Source organism: Trypanosoma rangeli (assembly GCF_003719475.1).
Source record: "Trypanosoma rangeli strain AM80 chromosome Unknown Tra_15.4_contig_00071, whole genome shotgun sequence".
NCBI classification, from domain to species: domain Eukaryota; phylum Euglenozoa; class Kinetoplastea; order Trypanosomatida; family Trypanosomatidae; genus Trypanosoma; species Trypanosoma rangeli.
This window is the reverse complement of record NW_021705812.1, coordinates 1-11,975: the sequence shown is the minus strand read 5'-3', so window position 1 is coordinate 11,975 and position 11,975 is coordinate 1. Positions and strand designations below refer to the sequence as shown.

Here is an 11,975-nt window from a genome sequence, read left to right as displayed (position 1 = left end):
TATATATATATATATATATATATATATATATATATGCCTCACCACAGCAAAGGTTGTGCGCGGCGAGGAACGAAGGAAAAAGGAGGAAAGAAGAGGGAAACAACGGTTTCTTCTTGCGGTTCTACTTTTGAAGTGGGCTAAGGTGCTTGCCTGTCGCATCCCGGGTTATCTCCCTCCGTCTCCCATTATCGTTTAGATTTATGCGTGTATGGGTGTATGAGTTTTGCCAGTGGATGCACACACTGTGCCCAGACGCAAGGGGAATGCAGGAATGAGCAGGATGGGCGCTTAGGGCGGCTGTCGACGAAGTCAGCTGGGGGCGATTGCGGGGAAGAATAAGACTCAGAAGAACTAAGACAAGCGCGCGCGCGAGAGAGAGAGATCAAAGTTAAAATGAGAGGAACGACGAGGGAAGAGTGAAGGAATGATAAAGTTGCCAAGACGCACACAATGAACCACATGAGGAGGAGGAAAGAGAAAAACAACAACAACAGAGCGAGAGACAAAGGGGTGCAGGAGCAAAAGACGAAAGCAAAGACAGACTGGACTGTATGTGTGTGTGGGGAGGGAGGGAGGGAGGGAGGGCGCGAAGGGTGAGACAGCTCTTTACCCACATGAAAGGAAAAACGCAGGTCACCACAACATACTAATCGTGTTAGATGGAAATTTTTCTGTCGTCGGGTTATGTATTTATGTGCTTGTGTTTTTGTTTGTAAGTGCGCGCGGTGTGTGTGTGTGTTTTTTTTTTGCTTTTGGTTCTTTTTTTCTTTGGTGAGTCTGTGACTGACTCGTTTGTCGCTGTGCTTTGCGTTTCATCGTTTCTGCACAGTGTGCGTGCATGTGGCAACTGACCGCTGCGACGCGTGTAGCGAGATCGACCGCAGTGCTTTGGTCCTTTTTACGCTTCTTATTGTTGTACTTTGGGTTTGCTCGGCAATCCTCGACACTCGTCTCAGGGGTGTGGTGTAAGTTTTCTTTGCCGTGCTGTCCCCTCCCCCCCTTTTTTTTTTGGTGGTGGCGTTTGTTGTCTTGCTCTTGTTTGGTTCCAGTCATTCCTTAGGCCGGCCGCGTAGGCACACGGATTTGTATGTCACTGTGCATGCATCGTGTACGCCTGCGGGGGTCAACATTTACCCGTCTGTTGTGTGTGTGGGGGGGGGGGGCGACAGTATTTGTTGTGATTTTTATCGCTTTGCTGCTTCCTCGCTCTGAACACGTTGGGTGCGGTGCCGCACCACTCACTAGGGTAGTCGTCAAGGGGGCGTGGCGCACACACGCGGCGAGGGATATACAATTTTACGGGACGTGCGGGGACGCGAAGGTGACAGCTGTGGGAAGGGCAGCACAGAGGCGAGGATGCGGTCTACAGCGCTGTGGCGGTACAAGATGCCAAAGAACATGGGCGTCGCACCGCGCTTTGATGTTTGGAATGAGTCGTACGAGCCCTGGCAACACATGAAGCGGATGGGCCGTCTTGTGGGCACCGGCTTTTACATCCCGCCGGAATGGTACAGTCACTTTCGCATGTTCCCGCCAATCAACCACAACTTCCAGCAGGAGAGGACACTCAACCCGCGCAACGCGAGCGAGCCAACACAGGACGACGCGGGGTCGCTAAGTTCAGAGCGGATTGCACTCCGCGATGAGTTGGCGCGGAAGAGTCGGTTGGTGGCGTCGGAGGGGATGCGGTACTACAACATCTTTTGGGTGCGCAAGCCGCTTGACAGGCTGGAGAAGGAATACTATGAGCTCAAGCGGAAGGGTGTTGCTCACCGTGAGGCCATCAAGAAGGTGCTCGAGGGCTTTTACAGTGACTTGACAGTGAAGAAGCGGGTAGCCTTGGTGCAGGCGGAGGAGGCAAAGTTGTCGGGGCGGTTTATTACAATGCGGGAGGCCACTGTTGTACTGAATGTTCTTGCCCAGCTGCACCGGGAGCAGCTGACGCCGCACCAGGTGGCATTGATGGCAAAGGAACAGCGGGAAGCCACAGAATCAGGGAGTGGACTTACGGCAACGGCGTCACGCGTGTTGGCTCCAGCGGTGGGTGCAGAGACTGAAAAAGCTGCACCAAAAGAATCAGGCTCCGAGGAGGCACTCTCGGCCGATTCGCTGGCGAGTATGTTGGAGGATGACCACGTAGGGGGTACTGGGACGCAGTACCAGGTAGAGGTGAAGCACAGCACATGCGACAGTCTAAGACAGCTGCAGGAAAAGTCCACTGACAACACCGGTTCACCAGATTGGTACACCGGCGCTTCGCCCGTGTACAACGGCACCGCATAGCGATGCCGCCCTGAAGTTTTGCGCTGCGTCATTGACTACGCATGAAAGTTGTGTGTGTTTGCTTGGCTTCTTAGAATATATATATATATATATATAAGGAAGTGTTTGTGTGTTTTGCAATGGGTGAGGGAGAGAGAGAGAGAGAGAATGCATAGACAAGATATGTTTTAGCTTTTGTTCTTTTTTTTTCTTTTTTTCTTTCTCTCCGCCTTACATCTTTGTGTTGCTGCTTCCGACGGTTTAGGAGGTGGAGACTGCCCATGTCGTCATCCATTGATCTCGCTTCCGGCATGCCGTTTGCAGTCGTGCCTGATGCGCTGCGGACCGCGTACGGCTTTCTCGACAGCTGCGCAGCGTATTACTGTGCGCAGGCGGAACAGTTTGTGTTGGCAGAGGGCAACAAAAGCCAGCGGGAGCCCGTTGTGGTGATTCTCACGCACGATGGTCTTTATCTTGGGGATGAGCAGGGAAACATCTACCGGCGCGTGGAACTTGTGAGCATCCGCTGCCTCGTGACGAACAGCGATTTTTCCTCATTTGACAATCACGAACAGTCACGGAGTCTTTTCACCGCATTTGTGCTTAGTGGCCAATTGGATCCGTGTGACATCATTTTGGCCGGTCGCCCGGGTCACACGGCTGCAGCGATTGTCTTGCGGCTGTTGTCATCACGCGAACGCGACGTTCCGATGCACATGTACTCGGTCGATGGTTGTGATGCTCTGCCAAAAGGAGTTTTGCGGCTTTCACCGCGTCGCACGTCCGTCACGGCGTCGCAAGGGCAGCAGGCGTTGCGCGACAGCATCCCGCCACGCAGCGGGGCGGCCAACCTGGCGGCGGTGTCGTCTATCGCCATTTCGAAAGGGCAGTTTGTGGCGACACTTGCCCGTATAGCGGATGAAGAGCGAAGAGCGACGACCACCCTTGACACTATTGCTACCGATGTTGTCCCCACAGGGGTGTGGGTGCCGCTCGCCGTGAGATGCTGTTTCCCGCCCTTCAAGGATGTGCAGCTTTTTTGGGCCGGGTGGGTGAAGTTCCACGGCGAGACGCTGCAGGAGTCGTCGGAGGCCGTTTTCTTCATCACCCCGGCACAGGCCGTGGTGGTGCAAGCACAGCAACCCATGCGTGTGCTGCCGCTGCACGCCATTTCAGCTGTTTTCGTTCACAACATTGACAGCGTGCGAAAGAGGCGTTCCATCTTTTTAGTTTCGAAACTGAAGGATGCGGATATCTGCGTTCAAGCACGCGGAAAAGACGGCAACCAGTTGCTCGCGCAGCTGCACAATGCCCTTTGCGCCCTCGATCCAGCCAACGTGCCTCCCGTTAAATCTGTCACCACCACAAAAGGGCTGAAACTGCGGGTGAGACCGAGTAAGAGGTATAAGATGCCCACCGTTGTGCTGCCGCCATCATTAGAGTGTGTGCGGTATCGAAACTTTGTTTTTGATCGCGTAAAGGACATCCTACGGGAATGTGAGCCATCGAGACAACATACAGCCGCAGTACTTACCGAGCAGTACTTTGGAAAGGAGTTGGAGTTGCTCAGTCTCCTCTATAACACCTACCCAGAGTACGCCGTGCGTCAGGAGAGCCACTTAGAATCAAAATATCGTGAACGGCTGCTGGCGTTCTGCGCAAAGTACCTTCCTGATAGCGTTGGCATTGTTGACGAAGTCCTCTACAGCTACGAGACGCGTGAAGAGGAGCTTTTCCGTCAGCTTGTGCAGCGGTACGGTCCAGAGCCCCGGGAAGCGGCACTGCCCTTCGAAAGGTACCGAACAACCCTAACGCTGGAGGAAGTCAGGCGGGCGTTGGTAAATTTTTATCGCCACTATGAGCCAAAGAAGATTGCAGACGTTGACGCCATAATGACACTTTACCAGGGCCGTGAACAGCTGCTCTTTGACAGACTCACCCAACTCTACGGACCCATGCCTCCCAACGAGGATTCTGCTTCGTTTTCAGATGAACCTGCATCGCCGCCTTCACCGACCTCCTTCCACCCGGCCCCATTGCCGCCAAGCGAGGATGAAACTGCGGACCGTCCTTCTTGGCTTCAGCGACTAGAGGCCTTTCTCGCACGCTACATACCAGAGCGCAGCGGAGAGGCGGAGATGTTGCTCCAGCGATACGCTGGGTGTGAGGACGCTCTCCTCTATGGACTTGAGAAGAAATACGGCCCTGAACCTGTACTCGCCACACGGCGAAATCGCGCGCGAGTTGCGGCGTTCTTTGTGCGTGCAGGCTTGCCACTGCCTGACGAGGTACAGATTGATGAGATAATTCACTCTTTCCGTGGTAGTCAAGAGGATTTCTTTTTCCATCTTGAGCAGCAGTATGGCGCGGAGAATCCGTTGCAGTTTCCAAAAGAGGCACAAGATATCACTGTGGCGGAGTTTGCAAAGGTGGATCTTCTGACGGAAATTCCCTTTGTGGAGGTGCCGAAGTCGCTCCAGCCTTTGTTCCCCAGTTTCTGTGGTAGGGCCGCGCTCCTTTGGTTTGGCCGCGTGCTTCACTGGGAGCAACCGGCGCCGCCGACACTGCGCTGCGCCTACCTTACCTCTTCGCACATTTTTGTCGGGAATTCTGAGGCTGACACCGCGCGGTGTACCGCGTTGGAACAAGTGGAAGCGGTGTACATAAATTCGAAACGTGAGCGCAAAGATGTCTCTCCGTCCATGCTGATTCGGGTGCAGGAGGAGCATGATCTTTTCTTTGCGTTTGCTTCCGATGAGGAGGGGCATCAGCTGCTTTCAGCACTCACAAGTGTACTGACACGGTACCACTTTGGCCGCCGGTGCCGTGTGCTTGCGTGCGCCAACTTCACGGACCCGGGAATTCATGCCAACTGCTTGCGTTTACCGACGCACATTAACCGTGTTGCGGCCGTCCCGCAGCGACCTCGCACCACGCCATCTGTGTGCATCCATAACAGCGATGACAGGGCTGTCAGTATGAATGGTGGCGAGCACGATGACCACGTCCTCCGCTTGCTGAAACAGCAAGAGTGTGAGCTGTGTAGCAGGCTTCACGACGCTCTAATTCTGAAGGATGACGTGGATCAGCAGCTGGCATTGCAGCAGGACGCCGCTCTCGTTAACCACAGATGGGATATTATTCGCCAGTTGGCAACAAAGCAGAAGAAGGTGTTTGGTACTGTGCCCTCGCGACCTGCCGCCTCCAGCGACATCATCGGCAACACCCAGCACCCCTCGCAGCTGCAGAAGTTTCAAGTAGTCGCCACTGTGCCGTCGCATACAGATAAACTCAATCCATTGCAACGGGCGCAGTACATGAAATTTTCCCCGAATGGAACGTATGGTCTGGGTGTGCAAAGCAGTTGGTACGGTGGCAGCGACGTCACCTTGACGAAAGGCACAGAGACGTCGGAGTGCAACGCTGCGCCTTCGTTGACATGCTCCCCTGAGAGGTCTGCCGCAGACGCAGTCGGTGACGTTTCCTATCGACTCTCCATCACCAGGGATGACGAGGTTGTGGGTTACTAGCAGGGGGAGAGGCGATGAAAGGCGGTGACGGTGGTTTGCTCGCTATGACTCGACAACGTTCATTGTCTTACTTTTCCTGTAAAACTATTATGTTGAGCCTTGTCGCATATCGCAATTGTTTATTTTCCATTTTTTTTTGTATTTTTTTTCGTATACGTACGCCCTTTTGGTTTGCGTTTATTTTCCTATCGTTTTTGTTTTTGTTTTTGTTTTTGTTTTGTGTTGTGTTGTTGTTGTGGTTGTGGTTGTGGTTGCTACGCATCGTTAGGGCAAAAGGCTTGCTTGATGCGTAGCAACCAAACTTTACCCATGAGCTTGGCACCGGCCTTTTTGTTTTGTCTTTGCTTGTTTGTTTTCTACGGAACGCTTTTCTCATCTCATCTCTTTGAAGGCTACATATACAACATACATGTATAGCTGTACATATGCAGTCAAGATATCATACGCCTACTTCTGCGTCCTCGTGTCGTAGCGCCGAGAAGCCTGGCAGTCGTGGCTTAGAGTCACATGATGTAGTTGACTCAACGCGAAGTTCATTTGCCTCCCGCATGCTTTTGCATGTCCTTTCCGGTCGTGTGCTGGAGACTCAGCTTGACGAGGGTCTTGCGGAGTTGATGGGGGGCAGTGACTCTTTAGACCTTGGTAGTGATGATGGTTCCGACAACTACGACTTTGGCGACGACATGAACGCCACTTCTTCAACGGCGGTTTCAGTAACACCGTCCATGTCTCTCTATTCCATCGCTCGCGCGGAGCAGATGCTGCAGAAGACGGTACCGTTTGTGAATGGCGGGCGACACATTGCACTCACGGAAGAAGATGTGCGCCGCATTCGTGACAAGGAGCTGCTGCGTTTTTTGGAGACAAACTCCGCCATTTTTGTCAAGTACCTCCAGCGCCGGGGCGAAGGTGCACCCGCAGAGGCAGAGACACCACCACCGTCAACCAACGAGGAGGTGAGGACTTCCATTGACATTGAACGGGAACTCGAAACACTGAGCCGGAAAATTGCGACGTTCATCACGGCCTTTGACAATGATGGGGAAGAGTATCATATATGTGTTGATGGCGAGGGCAAAGTCCTCGTGCCGGTGGCCGCGGAAGATGAAGATGAAGATCGACTCAGCACTGAGGTGGCTGCCGCAGAGGAGGGCGGCGAGGATGAGATCAGTAGTAGCGGCTGTCGCGATGGCGAGAACGGGGAGGACGTGGCGGCGGTGCACGGGGTCTCTGTGGGTGTTTCCGGGGTTGTTGAGGATGAGGTGAAGCGGCGTGAGAGCGCCAGGGGCGAAGTAGCGTCAACGGTACCCGCCGAGAAGACAGAGGTGCGTGCCTCAAAAGTAGTGACAGGCGAAACCCCGCTCTGTCGGCGACGTCTCGGTCGCAGCGTGCGTGTGCGTTCGCCACTCTCCGCAGTGGCGCAGAAGACACTGCCCGCGCCGCCAACACCTCCGCAGCAACCCCAGCAGCTTGAAAAGCCAAGGAAAGCAAATAGGGCCATAATTGGGACAAGGCAACGTCTCCTTCCGACAAGAAAACAGCCGTCACTTCCGGTGCGAGGCGTCCGTCTCAACGGGGTTCAGAACCAACGAATTGAGGAGATCATGCGCACAGATTTCACAAAAGAGACGTCACCTTACGCGATGCCAATGGAGCGTCTCACGGCGTTGGAGGAGCGGTTGCGGTGGTTTCAGGAGGTCCGCGGCCCACTTGGCGTTGACGAGAACAACACCATCGTCGACGACAGTGAACGTGACAATTATGACGAGGAAGCTTCCTTGTCGCCGCCGACACAGCAACAGAGCGAGCAACAACCGCAAAGAAGGAAAACAGCGCGCGAGCTTGGCGATGCGTATATGCGCGAGGCGCGTGAGCAACGGGTATTTCAGTCTCGAATGCGTGCGATCAACGCGCGGCTCTCGCAACTGCATGATTCCTTGCGGATGGAGGTGTTGTGCCCGGCGGCGGGGGTGGAGCGAATCGCTGGTGTGCCGCGTCCTATTTGGTCACGCGATGTGCCTCCGCCGCCAAGTGAAAGTGACGTTGCTGCCCTCCTGGAGGACGCCCGCCGCGAGAACGCCGTGGCGGTGGAAAAGGGCGAACCGACGGCTCCACCTGGCGGGGACAAGGGACTCGCCCACCTCCAGGAGAGGCTTCAACTCGCACTTCGCCGGGCTGAATCCCTCGTAACGTCATCTGCTTCTTCTCCGCTTGTGCCTTGAGCAACAAAAGGAGGAGGCACCGTTGCGGTGTTTTTCCCCTGTCTGATGTGTTTCCTTTGCCGTATCTTTTTTACTCTCTCAATTTCTTTTTTCTGTCCCACGTTTTTTGTTCTCTGTGCATCTTTTACTTGATTGGACCCACCAGTAGTTGTGTCTTGTGCGGATAACCACTGCGGGGCATCTTTGTGACTCTTCTTCTTTCCCACTCTCTCCATGCTGCCACAGTCGTTGCCCAAGAGCCTACGCATACGTCACCGCAGAGGAATTAGACATATATATATATTTTGATTTGTTTCTTGTTTTGTACAGAAAAGGAAAATAAAAAGAAAACGGCAGCATCAACGCAAGCAAATAGCATCAGTGGTAAGGGCTTGCTTTGATTTTATTATTGGTTTTTAATTTATATATATATACACATATATATATATATATATATATATATATATATATAATGTTCATCGTGGCACCGGGTCCACTTAGTCTTGCGAGAGCGGAGACGTGTAAACCGTCAGTGTTTCGCCCCCCCGCACGCTTCGCGAAGGCTGCGCCACCGTCCAACGGGTGTGTGGCGCTGTTGCCACGGCCATTGTACTCGGCAGGCAGTACAACCTCAGAAAAGGCACCAAAGGAGGCCCGTTTGGTACCACCGCAGGCGCTAGGGCAGTCACAGTGTTTAGAACCCGATGTTGACTGTGCCACTTTGCCTCCTATGAGTAGCAGCAGCGGTTTCCCTTTGCTAAGCGCGGAAGTCAACGTATTTTCTCACAAGTTTACAGAGGAAGCAACCAATAGGAGGGTTTACCCTACGGAGATGTTCCTTTCCGCTCGAAGAGATGCGGCCCACACACCGTACGGCGTGCTTCGCTGGGTGGTGCGGCAGTACTTGCGGATTCCATCTCTAAAAGTTCCTCCCCACCTTCAACTTTCTCTACATGGGACGACGGAACAGGACGATGGCCTCACACGTGGGACGCTAGGATGCAGTCTGAAGGGCAGCACGAAATGCAGGAAGCCTGTTCGACTCACTCATCACAAGGTGATGTCGATTCTTAGTCGCATTACACCAGCCAAATACAATGTCCTTTTGGAGGAACTGTTGCTGCTCCCGCTGCGACAGGTGGATGACGCGGAGTTGATGGAAATTTGCAAGGTTATCTTTGAAAAGGCTGTACAGGAGCCTGCGTACTGTGGCGTCTACGCACAACTTGCGCAGGATATATGCTCTATGAAGAATGGGGAACACGATCTCGGGTCGCGCGATCAATGTTTTTTACGACGATTTCGTCGCATGCTAATTGCGTTGTGCGAGGCGCAGTTTCAGCGTCCTTTGCAACTCTCCGCGGATGAATTGGTTGACTGCACAACAGGGGCGCCGTTGAGCGAGGAGGAGGTGGAGGGAAAGCGCAGTCGATTGAAGCGTCGCCTTGTTGGCAACATTCGGTTTGTTGCGGAACTTTTCAAAATGGGGTTTCTTACAGCTCGAGTCATTGACGACATTATTCGCATCCTTGTGAAGGACTATAACCTCGATGATCCCACCGCGAAGGAGGAGGCGGTGTTTGAGGTCTTTCAGACATTGCTGCGCCACACTGGGGTGGTACTTAAGGAGCAGATGCCGAATCTTCTTGCACAGGCACTGGGCATTGCGAAGACCATTGAGCTGTCACACCCCAAACTGCGTGTGGTGTTCTTGATGATGGATCTGAGTGATTTAAATCGAGTGAACGGGTGGGTGGCGTCGGAGTTGGTTCAGCAGCACGTGCAGGAGCCAAAGGCGGGCAAAACCACGAGCGCCGCCGCTACACTCGGAGAGAAAGGTTCCGGCGTAGTCTCGCCAATGTCTCCAGTTTCTATTGCGTTACCACAAGAGCTAAATGCGACGAAGAAGCCACCTGATGACAGCGTGAGGGCCACGTCGCCACATCATCTCATTGGGGATGATCAGACAAGTGGGGGTTATAACGAATTAAATATGAACACGCTCAACGCTTACAGCAAGGACGTTAGCAAGGAGAATGGAGATGACAACGGCTCCAATAGTATTAGCAGTAATGGCAATACCAGCAATAATAAGAACACTGGTGATATGCTTCGACCCCAGTCTCTAGCGAAGGAGCGGGTCTCTCGTGCACAACATCAACCCTACGGCCAGCTTGTTCTTACTAATATTGTCAATGACAATAATGAGAATCGTTTCAATAGCAGTATGGATTCCCTACAGCTCAGCAGTCCCTTAACTCCTGTTTATTTTGTCCCGGACGGTGTGGCTCAATTTCAGATGGATATGCGACCACACCACATTAGCATGAGTCTTGCACACACCACAAGTGATTGGGCAGGATCTCCATGTGGAAGCTTCAGCAACACAACGCTTACTGATACGACGGTAAATATCAAGGAAGTCACGGAGCAGTTGATGGGCCTTTTTCGTAACGGTGAGGAGGCAACAGCCGTGTCCATGTTGCGGGGCATGGATCTAAAAAACGTGGTGGTATGCCTTACCTGGTGGTTGCGTCTTGCAGCTACCAGAACGTCTTTGTTTGAGGACCGCAAAAGAGTGGCATCTCTTCTTTCCTCCTTGTTGAGTAATTGCGGCGGTGTATATGATGCGAAGACCATATTTTCAACTATCTTGGAGTGGATCCGTTTTGATGTGGAAAAGGGTGAATACGACAATTGTCCACGCATGTTTGAAAACATGGCTCAAATGATTCTTTACTGCCACCTTCCCTGCAATGATGCATTGCCGCACGTGGATAAGGTGCGTAACATGATGCAGTGCGGCCTCTTTAACGTGTTCTTGCGGGAGCTCACAATCAGTGAAGGGACAGATCAAATGGTGACCGTGGTCAAGAGCTGTTATCCTGTCAGCTTGCAGATATTGAACAATCTGCATGATCCTAATGATGAGCGGCAGATTTTGCGTATTGCGGCCCAAAATCGCTTTAGACTGCTTCCATACTTGTTGAGCGTGAGCTCTGGAACGAGCAATGTCATGCCTGGGACACCGTCTATGCGGCCTCGGGGGTCCTCGTCGCCGTCGTCCTCGCTACGGAGCAGCCCACTCGGGGAATCCTTTTCAAGCACCGGGCACTACGATCCACTGGTGCAGTGTTTGGTGTTTGCGCGTGTATCAGATGACCCTGAGTTTGTGCTGTTTCGCAAGATCCGTGACGCGGCGGCGGAGGGTGGTGGTTTCTCCCCAACTAAGTCACCGCGGTGGCGTGATGAGGCCGTCCAATTGGCATTGACTCCTCTGGGAAACAACTCCACAGTGTGCGAGTTGATTGCGGTGATGCGGGTGGTGGGCGCTGTGCTTGCGTGCTCCTGCGTCTCTGGGAACAACGATCGCATATTGGCCTCAAGCGCCGATGTGGATTACGTCGTGGACGAGATACTTAGCAAGCGACCCGGTATTCTCTACCAGGGGGCCGTGACAGTCGAGCTTATTATGCACCATACCCAGGCACTCAACGACACGGTGGGAACATCCAAGGTGGACACCATGCGGCTTCGCTCACTCAAGCGCATGTTTGAGAACTGGTGCGCACACGACATCATACGTCGCGCCGCCGTGCTTGAGCTACTGGACGCCCTTGAATGTGCGGGCGATCGCTTCAGCGTGTACACGGCGTATCACGATAATGTTGCGGATATGGCGTGGCAGCTGACACTACGCGAACTACGCGGCTACTGAGTCCTTTTCGCTATTCTCACAAAATTGGGAGTAGCGGAAGTTGGTCGAGGGAATTTCTTATATTTTTTATTTTTGTTGTTGCTGTTTACAATACGGTTGCATTTATTTATTTGTTTGTTTGTATTTGTGTGTCACGTCTGTTCGATAGGTGTGTGGTGGAGTCCAACTGCAGCGGCAAGAAAAAAGGGCAAAGGAGAAGGAAGGAAAGCAAAAGTAAGCTAATATATATATATATATATATATATATATATATATATATATATA

The 11,975-nt window shown here is 52.8% G+C and overlaps 4 protein-coding genes across 4 annotated transcripts, besides 13 other annotated features; all 4 read left to right on the top strand.

Annotated features, from left to right (window-relative positions):
• Positions 1-35: a microsatellite.
• Positions 36-562: 527 nt separating this feature from the next.
• Positions 563-593: a microsatellite.
• Positions 594-685: 92 nt separating this feature from the next.
• Positions 686-739: a microsatellite.
• Positions 739-770: a sequence feature (A-rich).
• A 586-nt stretch (positions 771-1,356) lies between these two features.
• TraAM80_02913 (uncharacterized protein) lies at positions 1,357-2,283 on the top strand (the record flags this gene model as incomplete). Its single annotated transcript, XM_029379902.1, has 1 exon — positions 1,357-2,283. One exon carries the CDS (start codon positions 1,357-1,359, stop codon positions 2,281-2,283), a length of 927 nt encoding a protein of 308 aa, XP_029240325.1.
• A 75-nt stretch (positions 2,284-2,358) lies between these two features.
• Positions 2,359-2,379: a microsatellite.
• Positions 2,380-2,408: 29 nt separating this feature from the next.
• Positions 2,409-2,430: a microsatellite.
• Positions 2,431-2,455: 25 nt separating this feature from the next.
• Positions 2,456-2,484: a sequence feature (A-rich).
• Positions 2,485-2,543: 59 nt separating this feature from the next.
• On the top strand, positions 2,544-5,792 carry TraAM80_02912 (uncharacterized protein; the record flags this gene model as incomplete). The annotated part of the gene is made up of 1 exon (XM_029379901.1): positions 2,544-5,792. The coding sequence occupies one exon, from the start codon at positions 2,544-2,546 to the stop codon at positions 5,790-5,792; it is 3,249 nt and encodes a 1,082-aa protein (XP_029240324.1).
• A 190-nt stretch (positions 5,793-5,982) lies between these two features.
• Positions 5,983-6,016: a microsatellite.
• A 1-nt stretch (position 6,017) lies between these two features.
• Positions 6,018-6,046: a microsatellite.
• Positions 6,047-6,120: 74 nt separating this feature from the next.
• Positions 6,121-6,148: a microsatellite.
• A 69-nt stretch (positions 6,149-6,217) lies between these two features.
• On the top strand, positions 6,218-8,014 carry TraAM80_02911 (kinectin; the record flags this gene model as incomplete). Its single annotated transcript, XM_029379900.1, has 1 exon — positions 6,218-8,014. The coding sequence occupies one exon, from the start codon at positions 6,218-6,220 to the stop codon at positions 8,012-8,014; it is 1,797 nt and encodes a 598-aa protein (XP_029240323.1).
• Positions 8,015-8,415: 401 nt separating this feature from the next.
• Positions 8,416-8,465: a microsatellite.
• TraAM80_02910 (putative eukaryotic initiation factor 4a) lies at positions 8,466-11,711 on the top strand (the record flags this gene model as incomplete). The annotated part of the gene is made up of 1 exon (XM_029379899.1): positions 8,466-11,711. One exon carries the CDS (start codon positions 8,466-8,468, stop codon positions 11,709-11,711), a length of 3,246 nt encoding a protein of 1,081 aa, XP_029240322.1.
• Positions 11,712-11,812: 101 nt separating this feature from the next.
• Positions 11,813-11,841: a microsatellite.
• A 91-nt stretch (positions 11,842-11,932) lies between these two features.
• Positions 11,933-11,975: a microsatellite.